General features: G+C 42.5%; 1 protein-coding gene across 3 annotated transcripts in view; it reads left to right on the top strand.

Annotated features, from left to right (window-relative positions):
- The window catches only part of RCOR3 (REST corepressor 3), a 328,175-nt gene that overhangs the window by 76,034 nt on the left and 232,794 nt on the right, over positions 1 to 19,347 (top strand). For all 3 annotated transcript variants that reach the window (XM_069233951.1, XM_069233952.1, XM_069233950.1), the window contains exons 4-5: positions 3,675 to 3,727; positions 11,737 to 11,898. In XM_069233951.1, coding sequence (XP_069090052.1) covers positions 3,675 to 3,727; positions 11,737 to 11,898 — 215 coding nt within the window. The remainder of the gene's footprint in view (positions 1 to 3,674; positions 3,728 to 11,736; positions 11,899 to 19,347) is intronic.

The raw sequence follows: 19,347 nt of genomic DNA, 5'->3' as shown, positions 1-19,347 counted from the left end.
GAAGCAGCAGACATGCTTGAAGCTGAGCGGGGAAATCCACAGTTGGATAGAGGAGAGGAGGGAGCAAAACGGAATGCATGTATTATGAAGGTTATTTGTAGAGAGCTATGCAACACAAGAAATGAACATGATGTAGAGAACAAAATGCATGCACTCACATGGACTACCTAATGTAAAAGGCAAATGTAGTTCCTTGAATATGAGTAGTGGAAGGACACAAGTCATCTAGTTAAATTTTTTTATAAAGAAGCTACATTTCAGGGGACGGATAATTGGAAGAAGAGGTACAAAAGGCCATTGACTAAAAAGCAAGCAAATGAGCGCAACAAAAAAAAAACAACCAATTGTAAGCAGTGGGTTGGCATAAAGCCTGCAGTAATTTTGTTAGTATAGTCCACAAGAGATCTATCTATGCAACCGGACAACTACAAGGTGTGTGTTAAAGAGAGGTGTTTCTGCCTGACATTGACAGCATCTGTGGAGAAATGGTGATAATTGGGGCCAGACCAAATGGCCATTTAGAAGTAGCACAAAACTGACATTGAAGAAACCAACCAAATCCCAGTGCAGCTTCCAGATACGCTGTCCTTCCCATGGTCTACAGCTGTTTTAACGTTAACCCACAAACCTGGCGGTACATACATAAATAAAGACATACAACCAGGGCTATCCCCCTAACCCTCATTTGCATGGAACATGTGTAAGGAAATGCCTCCTTGGCATGGTTACCCCTGACTTTTTGCCTTTTGCTGATGCCAAGTTATGAGTGAAAGTGTGCTGGGACCCTGCTAACCAGGCCCCAGAACCAGTGTTCTTTCCCTAAACTGTACCGTTGCTTCCACAATTGGCACAACCCTGGCACTCAGATAAGACCCTTGTAAATGGCACCCCTGGTACCAAGGTCCCTGATGCCAGGGAAGGTCTCTAAGGGCTGAAGCATGTCTTATGCCACCCTGGGGACCCCTCACTCGGCACATGCACACTGCCTCACAGCTTGTGTGTGCTGGTGGGAGAAAATGACCAAGTCGAAATGGCACTCCCCTCAGAGTGCCATGCCAACCTCACACTGCCTGTGGCATAGGTAAGTCACCCCTGTAGCAGGCCTTACAGCCCTAATGCAGGGTGCACTATACCACAGGTGCGGACATATGTGCATGAGCACTATGCTCCTACAGTGTCTGAGCAAAACCTTAGACATTGTAAGTGCAGGGTAGCCAAAAGAGTATATGGTCTGGGAGTTTGTCAAACACGAACTCGACAGTTCCATAATGGCTACTCTGAAATCTGGGAAGTTGGGTATCAAACTTCTCAGCACAATAAATGCACACTGATGCCACTGTGGAATTTACTGTAAAATGCACCCAGAGGGCATCTTAGAGATGCCCCCTGAATACCAATCCGACTTCTAGTGTGGGGCTGACCAGTTTCTGCCAGTCTGCCACAACCAGGCGAGTTGCTGGCCACATGGGGAAAGTGCCTTTGTCACTCTGTGGCCAGCAACAAAGCCTGTACTTCGCACCTCCCCCTGCAGGAACTTTAACACCTGGCGGTGAGCCTCAAAGGCTTGCACCCTTTGTTACAGCGCCACAGGGCATCACAGCTAGTGGAGATGCCCGCCCCTCCGGCCACGGCCCCCATTTTTGGCAGCAAGACTGGAGGAGATAATTAGAAAAACAAGGAGGAGTCACCCACCAGTCAGCAAACCCCCTGAGGTGCCCTGAGCTGAGGTGACCCCTGCCTTTAGAAATCTCTGATCTTAGTTTTGGAGGATTCCCCCAATAGGACTAGGGATGTGCCCCCCTCCCCTCAGGGAGGAGGCACAAAGAGGCTGTAGCCACCCTCCAGGACAGTAGCCATTGGCTACTGCCCTCCCAGACCTAAACACACCCCTAAATTTAGTATTTAGGGGCACCCAAGAACCCAGGAAATCAGATTCCTGCAACCTGAACTAAGAAGAAGGACTGCTGACCTGAAAGCCCTGCAGAGATGACGGAGATGACAACTGCTTTGGCACCAGCCCTACCGGCCTGTCTCCTGACTCGAAAACCTGCAACAGCGACGCATCCAACAGGGACCAGCGACTTCTGAAGCTTCAGAGGACTTCTCTGATCCTAAGGGCCAAGAAACTCCAGTGAGCAGCCGCTCTGCTCAAGAAACGGCAACAATATTGCAACTTCTTGCAACTTTTAAAGGACTTCACTCTTCCTGCTGGAAGCGTGATACTTCTCCCTCTGCACCCGACGCCCCTGGCTCGAGATCCAGAGAACCAACACAACCGGGAGGACTCCCCGTCGACTGCAACCTTGTGAGTAGCCCGAGACGACCCCCCTGGACCCCCACAGCGACGCATGCAGAGAAAATCCAGAGGCTCCCCCTGGCCGCGACTGCCTGTAACAAGGGACCCGACGCCTGGACCAAGCACTGCACCCGCAGCCCCCAGGACCAGAAGGAACCGAACCTCAGTGCAGGAGTGACCCTCAGGCGACCCTATGCCTAGCCCAGTTGGTGGCTGGCCCGAGAAGCCCCCCTGCGCCCTGCCTGCACCACTAGAGTGACCCCCGGGTCCCTCCAGTGAATCCAATACAAAACCCGATGCCTGCTTTGCACACAGCACCCAGCCGCCCCTGTGCCGCTGAGGATGTATTTTGTGGCGGTACTTGTCGCCCACCCCCAGTGCTCTACAAACCCCCCCCCGGTCTGCTCCCCCGAGGACGCAGGTACTTACCTGCTGGGAGACTGGAACCGGAGCACCCCTGTTCTTCATGGGTGCCTATGTGTTTTGGTCACCTCTTTGACCTCCGCACCTGACCGGCCCTGAGCTGCTGGTGTGGTAACTTTGGGGTTGCATTGAACCCCCAACGGTGGGCTGCCTATGCCCAGGAACTGAGACTTGTAAGTGTCTTACTTACCTCACAATCTAACCAATACTTACCTCCCCCAGGAACTGTTAATTTTTGCACTGTGTCTACTTTTAAAATAGCTTATTACCATTTTAACAAAAACTGTATATGATATTGCTCTAATTCAAAGTTCCTAACTTACCTGTGTGGAGTACCTTGCATTTTATGTATTTACTTCAAATCTTGAACTTTTATTGGCTTGTTAAGTCTTTGAGTGTGTGTTCCTCATTTATTGCCTGTGTGTTTAGAACAAATGCTTAACACTACCCTCTGATAAGCTACCACACTACCACAAAATAGAGCATTAGAATTATCTAATTTTGCTGCTATCTTACCTCTAAGGGGAACCCTTGGACTCTGCACACTATTTCTTACTTTGAGATAGTATATACAAAGCCAACTTCTTACAACATGCCATAGAAATTCCTGTCATCCTCAGGAGGAAACGGATGGTCCCATTCATAACAGACTTCACGTTTTTTTTTTTTTGTACTAATGGGGCCAATAGACCGCATCTCCATTCTGTAGTGGTGGTAAAAAGCCTACCCCTAACAGTAAGTAGAAGCAGCATCCTGTGGTGCATAATGCAAGAAACATTGCTATAGGTCAATCAGTTAGTTTGTGGGTGCACAAGATACGTTTTTCCAATCAGTATTTTGACTAGAGAAATGCAAAATTGTGTTTTTACTGCAATTTCAAATGTGTGCAAGATAATTAAAAAACTACATGGTGTGTTTATTGTGTTGTCATAAAAATCAACATTTTTTGTTACAGTGGATGAATACATTGCTATTGCGAAGGAAAAGCATGGCTACAATGTCGAACAGGTGCGTTACTAGAGTGATATACATGTTGCCTCCCTCTTATTCTGAATTCCAAATAATTGTTCCCAGATACAGCACTTTTCAACTTCAAAAAATTGACATTGTAATAGTATGCCCTTTTTAAAACTTTCAAGAGGACATGTCTTCTAGGCATATAGTGTGATATATGTGATATATTTGGAAGATTCTGTACTAAGACTTTCCTGTCTATCATATTTTACTTTATCAACCTTTGTATTTATTTGCATTAGAAGCGGGGTGAATCCCAAATATAAACAGAAGCTGTACTGATGGTGTGCATTGTATTCTATTTGAGCTTCCTTGAAATATACAGTAATCCATAGTGACCCTCACAACTTTAATTCTGTATTGTATGACTTTTATTGATAGCCTTAAACATTACAATAATTCCCTACTGCGTGAAAGGACTCCAAGGTCTACACACGCAGTGGGGATTTACTCTAACATTTAGGACGTCAACAAAGATTCCTATAATGCAGAAGCAAGACTACAAGTAAGTAATCATTTCCATTCCATCACCACGGTATCTCTATGCACTCAATAATTAAAAAACACAGTTAAATAGGGAGCATTTCAATTTTTAACATTAATTTACTGATAATGTGTGATTGTCTACAGCAGTGGTCTTCAGACTGTTGAGTACTTTTGAGTACTTCCTACCTGATAGACGCAATGCCTTTTTGGGGGGTGGGGTATAGAGATTGTACTGTGTGGCCAGCTGTGCTTGCTTCCTCTTACAGCAACTGCGTAGCAGACTTATTCAGTTGTAAAACTGAGCTGGGATTATATCAAGAAAAGAGACCTGATAAAGGGTATTACATTTGGGAATTAACTGAATTTGCCATAGTTGTACCCTGTGTTAGATGTCCGGCAATAAGGGGAAGTGCACCTTAACACTATTTGTCAACTTGAGTGTAAGTCATAAAACTAGTTGCCTCTGTACAGTCTTGTGCCCTGCAAGCTACACAACGATCTCTGCAGCAGTCACCAGTCTTACCTTATTAGGATGTAAACTTGAACCTGCAGGTTAGGTCAGAGTTTCCATTGGGAGAGTTTTTTTGTTTCACTAATAACTTTGGTGCTGTTTGACAAATCTTCACAAACATATAAACAAAAGTTCATCAACCTTGTCTCCATGGTAGGTTTTGTGCAGCTTTATCAAGTGCGGGCCAAGAAAAAGGATGGGAGAGTCCATGTGGTCTAATCCGTCCAGACATTCACGCTCCTAAGTAGGACAAGCCCCTAGTACACACAGCGTTCACACTCGTTAGTGATGTCATAAGTGATGTAATTTGAGATATGATCAGTGGTGTAATTGAATACGTGGCATATAGTTAGCTCATACTTCCCATAGGAAGAGAATTTTGTTTCACTTTTGTTTGGGACTGTGTGACCACTCTTTACAATCTTTCTAGTTTCAGCTCCTTCCTGGATAGCTTTGGGATCATTTGTCAAGTGGGGGCCGAGCAGAAGGGGATGTGAGGGGTTCACAAAACACGTTTTCCCCATACAGTTTTCCACAATAAACTTAGACACAGCTGCAGTCAGAACAGCTGAACAGAATTACACCACAGTTGGCAGAATGCTAAATCTTCACCCACAAAATATGCTTTTCATGATTTGGTGTAAATCCGTCAGTAGTTTTTGTAAAATTAAGGTTCAAAATGTATAGATATCTAGTTAGGAAGGAGTACAGTGGGACTGGCAGATTGAAATAGAAGGTCTGATTGGTGCTCAAAAAAAGCAATTGGCAGCCATTTTAGGACCAGGTGAATCAGTCCCCCCTATTGGAAAAAGAAACACATAAAGGGGCAGGGTAGGCATACCCTGGCTCCTTAGGCCTTGTGGAACCAAAAACGAAACCTTTTTCGTGTTTTTTTTTTTTTTTTTTTTTTAATGTACAGTGATTGTACTGCGGTACAAAAAATGCAAGACAGACCTTCCCTTTTTGATTGACATTCCACTGTCTGAGCCAGAGCTCGGGGGGAGGGAGTGATTCATCATTATTTTTAGGGGAGAGTGCGTGCGGCCATCGTCCCGAGGCATTTGAGGGCCAGGGTAACCCTTCCCCAGGGGCCCGATGCCTTGTTTGTGGAGGGGGCCGTGGGGATCCCCTTCCCGAGCCCTAGAATGATCCCCTGGGTCCTGCTATCAAACGGTGTCCCTGGAACCCCACTTGCCCGGGACACTGTTTTGTTTTCTGCCTGCAAGAGGGCAAGCATAGAACAGAAAGGTAACTCCTTGCCCATGCTTTGCCGGGCAGGGAGCATAATTTTTCCCCTTGTCCAGCAATAGCAAAAAAACAATAGCTGCTCCCACTGGGCAGGAGCAGACCAGTGCAGCTGGGCCCTGCCGACGTCCAGGATTGCTGCTGGCAGGATAGCCGGTGGGGCCGTGGGAGCCTTAGGCCTCCCTCTGCCATCCCCAATTTGAGGAGGTGTGGGTGCCAATCACAAAACCTCCTTCATCATTAGTATATATGTATAAGGCAAGAGACATTTTACGTCCCTGTGTGAACGTCTGCAAGTGCAGATACGGAAGGCTTCAAGCAGCAGCAGACCTCCAGCTCTATTTTTTCATTCCATTCCTCTTGACTATTGTTGGCTTTTTTTTAAATCAGCCCAGACCCAGCTGCACTTTTCAAATTGGTTGCCATCCAAAATGATGGTGTTAGTAACATCTTATTAGTTAGCATTCATAAACATCGTTGACACTTGCAGTGAGGAAGGTTACACCCTGGTTAGACTCCCTCCTCTTTGTGATTCAAAAAGAGTTGTTGAAGGAACTTAGTGGATAGTCTTTTTCGACTTGCAGGGTACTTTTACTACACATTGACTTGTGCTTTTGCTGTTTACAAACTTATACAAATGACCTTTTCTGTGACATCACTAAAACTGCAAATGATTCCCCTTTAACAAATTTGATGACTGCTGGTGTAAACACAGTGTTTTTCTGCATGCATCCTTTGCAAGGTCACAGAGATTGTGCTAGACTTAAACCATGCTCAGAGGGCTATGGGACAGGTGCAGCGTACATGGCTGATGGCTGTGTTTTACATGATCTGCAGGAGGTCACACTGATCTATAGGTTATAGTCTTTGGGATCTATGTTTGCCTTCTTGAGCAGTGGGAGATCCTGTTTTGAAAGTGGCCAAGAAAGCACATCTTCTGAGGGGAGTGCCCCTATGACGGGGAAGAGGTTTGAGTGTTTTCTAGGAGGGATTTCGTGATTTTTTAAAGGAAGATGTTTGAGAACATAGGTGAAGGAGTAGCTGTCTTCCCACCTATTGACTGGGAGAGTCTCAGATTTTAAAGGGGAATATCAATCTGATTCACAGTGACTACATTATAAGGTACCATATTTTGCAAGCTGGAAACGTCTCATTTTTCCCAAAACTGTGATTAAGTAGAAGTGCACCTGTTGTCTGTGAGGGTTGGGAGACCAACAAAAAATGCTAGAAAGGTGAGACATACAAAAGTGCTAACACTTCCAAACACAACCCAATTATAGTGTTCTCATGCAAAAGCCACTAGTTTGAGAATGTTTGTAAATATGCATAGGCTCGCAGTAGACAACATGTCAATTTAATGTGGTTCAGAGAGAGCACTAGATTTTCAGGCTAGAATGGGGAGTTTTTCCATTCATCTGAAATATCACTTTAGTTCCACCCAAGTACAGCAGTTATTGTTGACTATGTATAGCAGGTCAGGTGGATGAGGGGATAGGGGGTTTAAGATAGATTGGAGAGAACGCTTTAAATGGAGTATATCAACAAGTAGTTGGCTGCATTGCATAAGCATCCCTTTGATGTGTTAGGTAGGTTATTTTACATTTGTGCATGAAGACATCATTCTACTTTTCTGAAATTATAAATCATCCAGGAGTGAGTCAATTTACTGAATAAATTCAATATGCTACATATTAAGGTTAAATGCAAGCTGTGCTTTAGAACGTTTTAAACCCTAGGCATGACTAGTTAACCACCCAACATTTTCTAATATATGTTAATGTCTTTTGAAATGTGCTTACAATGCCTACATGAACTAGGCAACATTTCATCATATAATTAGTGAAAGTGTTTGTCTAGGCTACATAAATATGTATTTGTTCATTTGAGAAGTAACAAAGTCCTGTCCTAGAGCTTAGTGGGTAGAGGTATGAGAAAGTGGGAAAATTATGGACTCTAGCAAGGATGTGTAAATGTGGGAAGCAACAGCATTAAAAATATCGGGCAAAGTCCATAAATGCCTCGAAAGGGAAACGTCTTGAAGGAGAATGTCTGTAATATATGTGAATGGAAAAATAAAGAATGTTGTCTGATTGAGTATGTATGTTAGGTAACCCTCCTCACCCACTATTAGAAGTTGAATGACTACCCATTGTTCCCCCATTAATGACTCCTGTTGTAGTTTCTGGGGTTAGCTTTGAAGAGGGGACCAATAATTTTGAGGATGCTCCTAGGGCTTAGATATCCTGCACGGAACTCTTAATTATATCTTGGAATTTGGCAGGGATAGGCAAGACGTTTGGAAGTCCTGAGTGGGTTAGTTTTATTAATAAGCAGGATATATGTCTATTTAAAAAAACTTGGGCTGAAGACCCGATATTTATGGTCGGGTCTGTGACATATTTTTTAGTGGCCCAACCAGCATCGGGGGGTTTTGGTCGTTCTAAGGGGGACTTATGATTCTGCTTAACAAAAATTTACAGTGTGATCATTTAGCTTTACACAGTAACTTCCCCGATTTATTGGGCGTCCAACTTTTATTCAAACCAGATTTTAAAATGATTATAATCAACGTGTATGCCAGGTCTGTTCCTCGGGGATCAGAGTCCCAGACACTTGCTCAGTTATCCGAATATATGGATACCCTGCACTCGTCAACTAAACTAGTGGTTGCAAGGGACATGAATTGTACTTTTGAATCCGACTGCCTTAATAGTAATCTGACGGCTGAGGAGGATGAACTCTGTGGTATCCCTCGACTGAAGGGAATTGTCCAATGTATTAGCTCTTGTGTTGCTTCTCAGTTGACTTCCCTTTGGATTTGGACTAAGACCGTGCAATGGACGAACTAGTTCTGATTTGAACATTGCACCCACCTTCAAGCAAGAGATGCTTTCCAGTGTTATTGATTACTTTTTAGTGGACGTCAGGCTTTGGTCCCTTTCTATAGATATGAAGGTAGACCTTCGTCACGAGAGCGATCACAATCCTTTACTCCTCACTTTAAATAGTAATGTGTTTAGGAGACTGCAGAATATTCGGATCTCCGAGGTCCCTGGACCTCTTTTGAACCATAGGCATACTCGTGTCAGTTGACCAAAAGTATTGTCTAACCCTTATCTGATTAAGAAAATGTATTTATCCTTTTCAGATATTCGTAACATTCCAATTTTGAGCATTCACAAAGAAATGGTAAGGAACTTGCAGGACATTTTCTATAGGACGACTGCTACTAGACAACCCCCCTGATCATTTTAAAGTTAGGGATTGGTTCAATAAGGACTGCTCCAATGCTAAATCAGCCTTAAAATCATCTATTATGACTCATTCACAGGGAGCGATTAGAACTGCTAGACTTCTGTATAATAAAACTCTGCAATTGGCAAAGAGATGTTGGTAAGATACCACCTGGCAAAAATTGTTGGATGCAACCAAACTTCGAGACAATAGGACCTTTTGGAAGCTATTGGCCAATAGACACAGAGGGGGTAATGGCACCATCCGTACGCATATTCAACCTGAAAGATGGGTGGAACACTTCTCTCAGCTTTATGCTATACCCACGACACAGGACTTCTCCTCTTCGTTGCAGACTGAATTACGTCTTGAGACTGTTGATTAAAAAAGGTCTACTGATAGTTCCTTAGATTGTATTGTTTTCTCAATAACTGAAACTATAGTTGCCATTAACTCCTTAAAATCGTCCAGGGCTCCAGGCCCTGATAAGATACCGGGGGATCTTTTTAAATCTGAGCCAGTTATTTGGTCTTGGTATAGAAATACGTTACCCAATGCCATACCTGCAGGAGGCCCTATTCCCAAAACCTGGAAAGGGGCTGAATTAATTCATGTCCATAAAAAGGGTGATGTGGGTTCCCCTGTTAATTACAGACCAATCAGCCTCATTGACAATCTTCAAAAAAATGTTGCCAAGCAGCTTTTGGATAGGCTTTTGGACTGGGTCCATGTTCATCAGGTACTGTCTCCACTTCAGGTGGGTTTTCGCCCAAAAAATGTGTACGGTGGATCAGGTTTAGGCTGATCCTCCTACATTGGAAATATGTAGTCCTGGCAAAGCAAAACTTATATGTTGCTTTTGTGGACCTTCGGTCTGCTTTTGATTTGGTCCCTAGAGAGAAGTTATGGGAAGTCCTGCATAGAATAGGTATCCCTGACAATATAGTACACTTATTACAAAGGCTGCACGAGAATACATATGCGCAGGTGAGATGGGGTAGCCAGGGAGAGCTAACTGATCATATAGCCATCCGGCGCGGGGTTCGCCAGGGTTGTGTCCTTGCACCAACCCATTTTACCTTGTTTATTAATGAGGTGGTGCACCCTGTGTCTTCTTGTCAAAATTATACCCTCTCTCTGAATGCGCAAACAAGTCCCTATTTTATTATTCGCAGACGATTCTCTTTTGATTTCCAAAACCCCCATGGGTCTTCAGATCTTGGTTGATAGGTTCAATGCTTTTTTTGCGGGCCATGGTCTGGAACTTAATGCTAGCAAAACCAAATTAATGATATTAAGCATGGGCCTTGCTAGGAGATGTACTATTACCTTAGATGGGGCTCCCTTAAGTAAGGTACGTTCTATAGATTACCTGGGAGTAAGAATTACAAATAACATGCAGTGGGAGGATCAGACTGGCAAGAGTGTCTCACTTCTTCAGCATAGGTCAGGTGCTATTCTGCGCTTCTATAACACCACCATTGCGAAAGCTGTTTTTCCGGCTATTAAAATTTATTTGGCAAAGGCGCAGGGTGCAGCGACTTATGGTGCTGAGGTGTGGGGTCCTTCTAACACCAACAAATTGACCGTGGGCGAGAATAATTTTGTAAGAGCTCTTCTTGCATGCCCTTGTAGTACACCATTGATCCCGGTCTTTCTGGACCTTGGATTTTACCGCATCTCTGGTGGGATAGCTTTAAGACTCTTACTCTTCTGGGTACGAATTTGGATCACTCCTGAGCTTACTGTTTACAGGGACTCCCTTCAAGATATTTTAGATAGACCTAATGCAGTTTCTATTCCTTGGCTCAAGCATGTTTCTTGTGGTTTTAGATCTTGGGACTTGGGAACATTTGGGAGAACCCGAACAATTTGAGAAGGGCCCAGAAACAACTTTTGAAATCTGTCTACTTGTCTTATGTTAGGAATAATTCTTTTTTATGTACATCTTACGGTCGGTTGACAACACAATTTCTTGTTTTTAAATGGCATTCCCAGTTGGAATCTTATTTGGACTTAATTCCCGATTTATTAGGTAAGAGCCTGTATGCTCGTTTTAGATTTGGGTGTCTACCGTTAAAGTCCCTTACTGGTAGCTGGCGATCATTACTAACACTTGATTTATGTCCTAGTTGCAATTGTGTAACTGAATCTGTAGCACATTTTATGTTTTTTTCGTCCAGCTTATGCCTCTGTTCGGCGAAAATGGATACGTCCAGTTTGTAGGAATATGGGCATAAGGCAATGTAAAGTTGCCCTTAGGATATTGCGGAGCGGTACTTCTCTTGTCTTAATTTGTGCGGTTAGCAAGTGCCTTGCGGCCGCATGGCATATACATACTCGTTTTCAAAAATATGTATTTTAATAGGGACACTTGTTCTTAAACTTTTATATTTACTTATTTATTATGTGTATAAATCTTGGACTGTTGTGATTTTATGCTTTGATGGTTGTCTGTGACCGAATAAAGCTTATGTGACTTGACTTGAGTATGGTATTTTTATTGAACGCTAATTTATTTTCAAAGGCACTTGGAATGTTGTTTTGGCATAAACATAACATTGAGAAGTCTCTGGCTGACCTTCCTAATTTCACTCCATTTCCTGATGAGTGGACCGTAGAAGACAAAGTCCTCTTTGAACAGGCGTTTAGTTTCCATGGGAAGAGCTTTCACCGGATTCAACAAATGGTAAGCTACTGGTCACAGGTAAAAAGTAGAAAACAAATCTTTAATCACTGTAAGCCTCAAATATAAGTTTGTGGTCAAATAAATATTAATGGTGTTATGTTTAGATTGTTAGTTGTCTTTTATCCACACAGTGTTCTGGGTGCTAAGGAACATTCGTCCAAAACCAACTAAACATACATTGGATTAGTGAAGTGGTCAGGTGATTAGTAGAGTTTTTAATACTTTCTTAAACGTAGCATGATGTGTGCTCGACCTAGTTAAGTTGGAAAAAGTACCCAGGGGCCGTCCACATTGCATGCTTTTCTTCTTGTGGGAAATGTAAGCATGTGTTACTTGGAAGTCGTGAAAAATGCATGTGGTCACAGAATGATGAAATTTCAATATGAGGAAAGGGGTGTCCCTGAGCTTGTAGTGCTCTCTGGAATACATACTTGGTCTAAAATGGCACTCTGATTAAAGGTAAAGCAGTGTAATGCATCGGGGGAAGCTGAGCAAGACACATACCAAAGTCAGTTTTAAAAGGATTTCAGCCGCTCTTCAGTGTACTCTCTCTAATTCGAATTGAGCATATTGGCAGGAGCCCAGATATCCCTAATTTTTCTAATCTTGCCTGGAGCTGACAATAATAGCTGTGATGCCTTGTTTAATGTCTTAAGTACTTAAAGATACATTTTAGTGGTTAAAGGTGGAGCAAACAGCTTTGAATAAATCCCATAACATGTTAAATGAAAACAAACCTTTTCACCAGTTCAAACCTTACGTTTGTTGCATGGTGAATAATACTTCTAGTAAGAAGCTGGATAGTTAGGATTGGCTGATGTCCAAAGATTTGGACCAGTATGTGTTGGGCCAATGATAATCAGTAGCCTAATTGTTGGCTTTATGTTTGAGACCAGTCTCATTTCCAATAACCAACTTGAATACTTTTCAGCAAAGTAGTGGTTAGGCTCTTGTAGTCTCCTCATGACCTGTATGTCATCACCATGGCTACAGAAACTCAATCAATGAATGATATTCCAGAGAGCGCGTGTAAGTGATACTGTACTCTGAAGATCGTGTAACATCGTGTTTTATATGGGTAGCCAAAAGTTTTAAGAGTGTGTTTAAATGCTGAGCGCTTTCCGTACTTTTCAAGTATTTGAAGATACAACTCATACACAGGGATTTCTTCTCTCTCTTTTAGCCATGGGAACAGTTGGTGACTGTTGACTGATAAGGAAAGGGTCTCCCTGGCCCACAAAATGGGAAATGCCTTTACAAGCAACTCACATTTCTGTGGAAGCTGAAGATAAGGCTCGTTCAATTCCATGGTAGACCAGTTAACTAACAATTGTGTGTTCACTGAAAGGTTAGAGAAGTGGTCTGCCTGGGGACTCACTTAAACACAACATGGAGTAGAAATCTGAGCAAGGTGGCCTCTGGGGGCAGTAGGAGAGTTGGCGCTTCCACTTCATTGGCTGAAACTCAGATTGTTTCAAATGAGGTTAATGTGCTACTAAACAAACATTGTTGTTCATGCCATGGGCATCTTAACACTTTTTACTGCTGTCTAATCCTACTAGGGTGTTCCCAGCCTGACAGCGGGGAATGTTTCAAGCCTGTGAATTTATAAACAACTCCAATGTTCAGAGGTGTGGAATTCCTATATGTCCAGGACATATTATTTGGTGTGAAGAACAACAGGGTTTTTTTGTCCTTGGGGCAAGTAGGCCCAACTTCCTGCAGCTGCTTTTGGCTGCCAGTTTACAGTACTGTATTACAGGACAGGGAAAGGGATTGTCTGCAGTAGAGGTAATATTTGTGTCCATATGCCTACTATTCGAACTTGTATTTGTGGTTCATTAATGCGAAGCCTTTACTATTGGTGTTAGCATTCTAAATACGTTGTAAGCTCAGGCTGCACTACTGACAGTGGTTCCAGTATAAAATAAATATATATATATGTACACGAGTTTGCAAAGTGTAAACATATGAGACTACGTATCCTGCTCCCAGAATGCTCTCTGATTAAATGGTTGATGATTTTTGGGTTTCAAAATAAAATGCTCACAAAAAATGCAACTAAACGTTTTGCTAAACTACTGAGAAATTTTAAGTACTGTTTCTTTGAAACATAATTTTGTAAAATGTGTTGATGCATGCTAGTACCAAAAATATTTCTAATGGTCAGTCTTTTGGTTTTGTCAATGTGTGTCTTGTTTTGACATGCCTTTTGTAAAACTTCATGCTGTGCCCTTACAATTGTAACAGATATTAGCAAAAAGCAAAAATATTTTTGGTCACAAAAAGCACATATTGCCTCAGTAGTTCTTGGCACTGAACAAAACTACTTCGTATGGCGATGTTCTCCTTGTGATAGAGCAGTTTGTGATCATTGTAATGTAGCATGGATTTGTAGTGTGAAGAACTTGTCACCAGTGAGGGTATCCAGGCGCTGAGTAGGAGTTGGTTCTACAAGTAGGATCAGTCACAGTGAAGCCAGTCAATAGATGGATAGATAGAGAGAGATAGAATGTTAATAAAACAAAAGGTCTTAGTTAACTCCAGACTTAATTAGGGGTCCACTTCTTTCACAAAGTCACAAAAGTGCACTTATGGTATGTCTTTGGATTAGTGTAGATTTTTCACAAAATTCATAGAAGTAGACCAGGAAATGATGCTCCTTGAAAATACTTTTTAACTGTATTTAAGCACAAACAAATATGCAGATGTGGAATTGTTCATGCAAAAACATGTGGAGTGTTTACCAGTTCACCTTTCCTTTAACCACTTTTTTCCCAACCCTAGAAGAGGTTTTACGTCTGACTCTTGTCAGGGGTAAATTTCCAACCTTTATCAGTATGGGAAATGATTAGGGAAGACCTGATGAATACCTATAAAATGTGCAAGTTAGGTTTGCACAGACTCAAAAGGGCATTCAAACCCATGAACTATTGCTTACTGCCACCTCTAGCACCAGTATGTAGATCTGCGGAAAAGGTGGCAAAATTAGGATATTACTAGTATTAACGCCCTGTCATAATCCGAGAGGCTATTATCAGAGCTCTTATATAATGAGTGACGTAATTTGTCACTGCACTGCACTATATGGAACCAAAGGGAAAAGTCATTTTCTTTACAGGACAAGTAGCTTTATGAAGCAACCTGTCCCATGGACAAGTAGATATTTTATTAAATTCCACACCCCAGAATGTTGGTGAATTGGAGTTAGAGGTAAGTACCTGATTTCCTCCAACAGCTGCAGGAATCTTTAAGTTGATTCCCAGTGTTTAACTGCTACTTCACAATGAACATCTAGAGCGCTAACATTCTATAGTCATGATTAAATGGTGCACTTCTGAAGGCCATGTTTCTGGAATGGGGCCTTTAAATTGAAATCCTCTCCAATGGAAGGGACTGCTGTAAATGAACATTAGAAAGCTAAACTAAGGACTCGTTTCTTTCTATAAATTCTCACACATCTTCCTCATTCATGAAAGAACAAGAATCGGGCATACTGAGTGAAAAATGTATTTCCAGCATCTCCAAAACTAGCAGTGGGCCGTCATTTCACTCCCAAGTGTTCACCCCAAAGTTCTCATGAAATACTATAGTATCAACGTTCCTTAGCCATTGCAAAAGTGAGGCACTCCTGATTGCATTTTTCTGAAATAGGAGCTCTTGAATATGAAGCTTTTCCTAGGAAGCAGGCTCAAGAAAATGAGCATTAAGGTTTTAGAGCAGATATGAAGTCAGCTGGTTTAAAATAAATGTAAGGGAAATTATGGATTTTTTTGTTTGTGGCTTTTGGACCTGGTCCTTTTTGCATGGTTATCCCCAAACTTATTGCCTTCCTCCTCCTATTTTTTCGTACCTGTTTTTGTTGCCTTTAGGACTCTGGGCACTTTATCACTGCTAACTAGTGCTTAAGTGCATATGATCGCTTTCTAAATTGTATTAGTGATTGGTTTTTCCATGATTGGCATATTTGATTTACTAGTAAGTCCCTAGTATAGTGCACCAGGTGTACCCAGGGCCTGCAAATCAAATTTCACTTATGGGCCTGCAGCGATGATTGTGCATCCACATGAGTAGCCCTGCAAACATCTCAGTCCTGCTATTCCAGTGTCTGAGTGTGCCGTTTTAAACTGTCATTTTGAGCTGGGAAGTGCACCCATTTGCCAGGCCCAAACCTTCTTTTTTTTACTACATGTTAGTCCCCCCCTAAAGTAGGCCCAAGGCAGCGCCATGGGCAGGGTGCAGTGTATTTAAAAAGTAGAACATGTACTGGTGTGTTTTACATGTCCTGATAGTGGAAACCACATTTAGCAGTATTTCACTATTGCAAGGACTGTTTCTCCTGTAGAGTAACATTGGGATTTCCTTGAAATAACTTAAGTGTAATTTCCTGCTGGGAGCAGATAGAGATGTGGAGTTTGGGGTCTCTGAACTCACAATTTAAAAATACATCTTTTGGTGAAGTTGTTTTTTAAATTGTAAGTTTGAAAATGCCACTTGTAGAAAGTGGACATTTTCTTGCTTAACCATTCTGTGTCTGTCTGTAGAATACACATCTGGGTCAGGATGACAGTTGGGCTGTTTGTGAATACACTTGACAGTCACACAAAGAGAGCTGAGGTGTGCCTTGCATACCCTGATGGGTCTTCATGGCATAGAGTGGTGCGATGAGCTGACACTTTGCACCTGAATGGGATTGTACCTGTGCTCACACAAAACAGTCTCCAACCCCCTGGAGTGTGCCTGGGGCCAGGGCAGGAACGGCACGGTCCTGTGCACTACAAAGACTTCTCCTTGAGGGTTGCCTACTTCAAAGACAGAAATGAGTATAAGTACTGGACTTATGACTCCACAAAGTTGGAATCCTTCTGGACTGAGGACATTCTGCCAGGAAGAAGAGCTGGATGCTGTGGGAGCGACTGTCAATCTGCCTGTTGCTTTGCTGTGTTGACCAGCTGCTTCTGTCCTAGGGTGAAAGGGGTGGACTTTGCTTCCTAAAACCTGCTTCCAAAGGTTGTCCAAGGGTTTGGACTGAGCTTGCCTCCAGTTGAATGTATGAGAATCAGTTTTTTAGATGTTCAGGAATCTATTTAAAACAAATAGATTTGACGCTCCCTTGGGCAATGAGAACCTCTGAGTGAATTGCTGTTTGGAGCTATAATTTATTAGTTTAGGATTTTCCAGTTTTTCTGGCAGTACCTGCACAAATGTACACTGGCTCCAAAACAGGTATTGTTGTGAGTTAAGTATGAGAAAATGATAAGGCACAATTAAAAAACTATTGTTCTTGCTTACCTAAAATGTTGCTGTGTATAATTTATAAACTTCATTCATGTTTAATTAAAACATTTGAAAATGCATAATGTAAACATGTGTTGTACAGAAACCATTATTCACACATGTGTAAATCAGCCTATAAGAAAGGTTACATAAGAACTGAGGATTATAAGTTGTTGGAATCATGTTATCCATTCTAGTAGGCAAGTATAATTTAAGAGTGTTTGGTCTGTAGAAGCACCGACTCTTAATTTAAAACGTACAACAGTGGTTGGGGTTTTGCTTTACTTATAAGAATGCATTTCTATCTAAACAAACCATTTTAGCAACATTAGGATAATGAAAGGCTGGGGCAAAACATAAGGTTCCAACAGTATGCCTGGCAGTTTGCACACAGCTCTTTGATTACAGTTCACAGGTCACTGTGCTATTTCAGGATTGCAACTTATGACCTGCAAGTAACAAAAGGATCTCTGTGACAAAACCAGTAAACCACAGAGCTAGCCACGTAAAATACAGTTCTTTGATCCTCATGGTACATGTTCTTTGCAGCTGGCATATTAACCCACTGCACTACTTTGATGAGTCCAATTGCCACCAGACAAAAGAATCTCTCCCCAGCAGGCTTGAATCATTCCCGTTGTCGAAGTGGGAGTCCCACGGTATATTAACAAAGCAGCATATATCATTACCATAGGCCCTAATGGCAATGAACAGTTTCTTTAATAACCTATCCGTGTACTTTTAAAAAAGGACCAAACCCTCTAGAATACTCCCAAGAGGGGGCTGATTCCCTCAGATTTTCTACCTCACATCGTGTAAGGGGAGTCTCTCTGAGCTCTGTTCAGTCTTTTTCTTACTTCAGCTTCTAAAGTATCAACATGTTGAATAATTAAAAAAAGGGCTCTTTAGATCCTGCAAATCTTGTGGGAAGAGCAGATTACATGTGGATGACCCACATAAAGACTGCCTATACTGCCTTTATCCTGACCACAAAGCAAAGTATTGTAAGGTATGCAGAACTTTTTCTACTAAAACTCTGAAGGAGAGAGAAGCAAGACGTCTTTTGTGGTTATAAAAAACCAGACCACAAAGAGATACTTCCTCAGAGGAAGAGAGCAACACCTCAACTCACTCTCGCAAGAGGTCAAGATCCCATGACCGAGGGACTTCTGAGGCGGCCAGAAAGGCACTAAAGAAATTTCATCATGGGTCTCTCACAAACTGTGGAAAAGTCTCCACTAAAACTTTCTCCTTTGAGCCGGCAACTCCATCTGTGAAAAAACATGCTTCCTCTGACCCATCGTTGACTTCAAAGATCCATACATCGGCAATGAAAATTTCTCCATATTTCCTACTTCCAACGACAGTGGTAACTACTGTGACGTTGACGAGACCCGCAACAATGACTCCATCGATATTCCCATTCCGTAGACGAAAATCTCCTTGTCAAAGACACCACCATGTCGTCAACATAACTGTCAACGGATCCATCGTTGACGAGAACGTCAATGCCACCACTGTCGTCGACACCACCGTCGACGGATCCATCGTCGATGATGACGACAATGCCACCACCTTCTATGATGGCTGCATCATTGCCATGTATTCCCGGTTGACTTCACTGTCACCCTTCACTAAAGTCAGCAAAACTTTTCTCAGACCTCAGAACACCTCACCCAGCAAGGTGTTGCCATATCCTCCAAGAATCTTGCTTGATCTGGAAGTCTGGAAGGTGAACGTACATCCTCTGAGATAATAAACTGTATCATGGATATCTCCTCCTCTGGGTTTCGGCAACTGGCAGGAGCCACTCTTTTGCAGAGACAAGGCTGTCTCAAATCAAAATCTTTTAGTCTGAGGTGCAATAAAAACTCCTCGACATGGCATACGATAGGGAGCCGCTATTTGGAAAACATATTGACAATACACTACTCTCGATGGACACAGACACTGCAAAATTGTTAGGCACATTGCAGTTCTGTAGGTTTCCCTTTCTGGGAGCACGCAGTAGAGGTCTTTCTACCTGTAGGGGAGGTTACCAGCACTACCATCAGCCCTTTCAATCCCAGTATAGACCTCCTTATCAGCAGCCATTGTACCGCCCACCACCATCAGCAACCTACACCAAGCAGGCAGGGCAACAAACACATTCCAAACAATCCAGGGATGCTG

This window comes from Pleurodeles waltl, chromosome 5 (genome assembly GCF_031143425.1).
Source record: "Pleurodeles waltl isolate 20211129_DDA chromosome 5, aPleWal1.hap1.20221129, whole genome shotgun sequence".
In the NCBI taxonomy this organism is placed as follows: domain Eukaryota; kingdom Metazoa; phylum Chordata; class Amphibia; order Caudata; family Salamandridae; genus Pleurodeles; species Pleurodeles waltl.
This window is presented reverse-complemented; position numbering and strand designations above follow the sequence as displayed.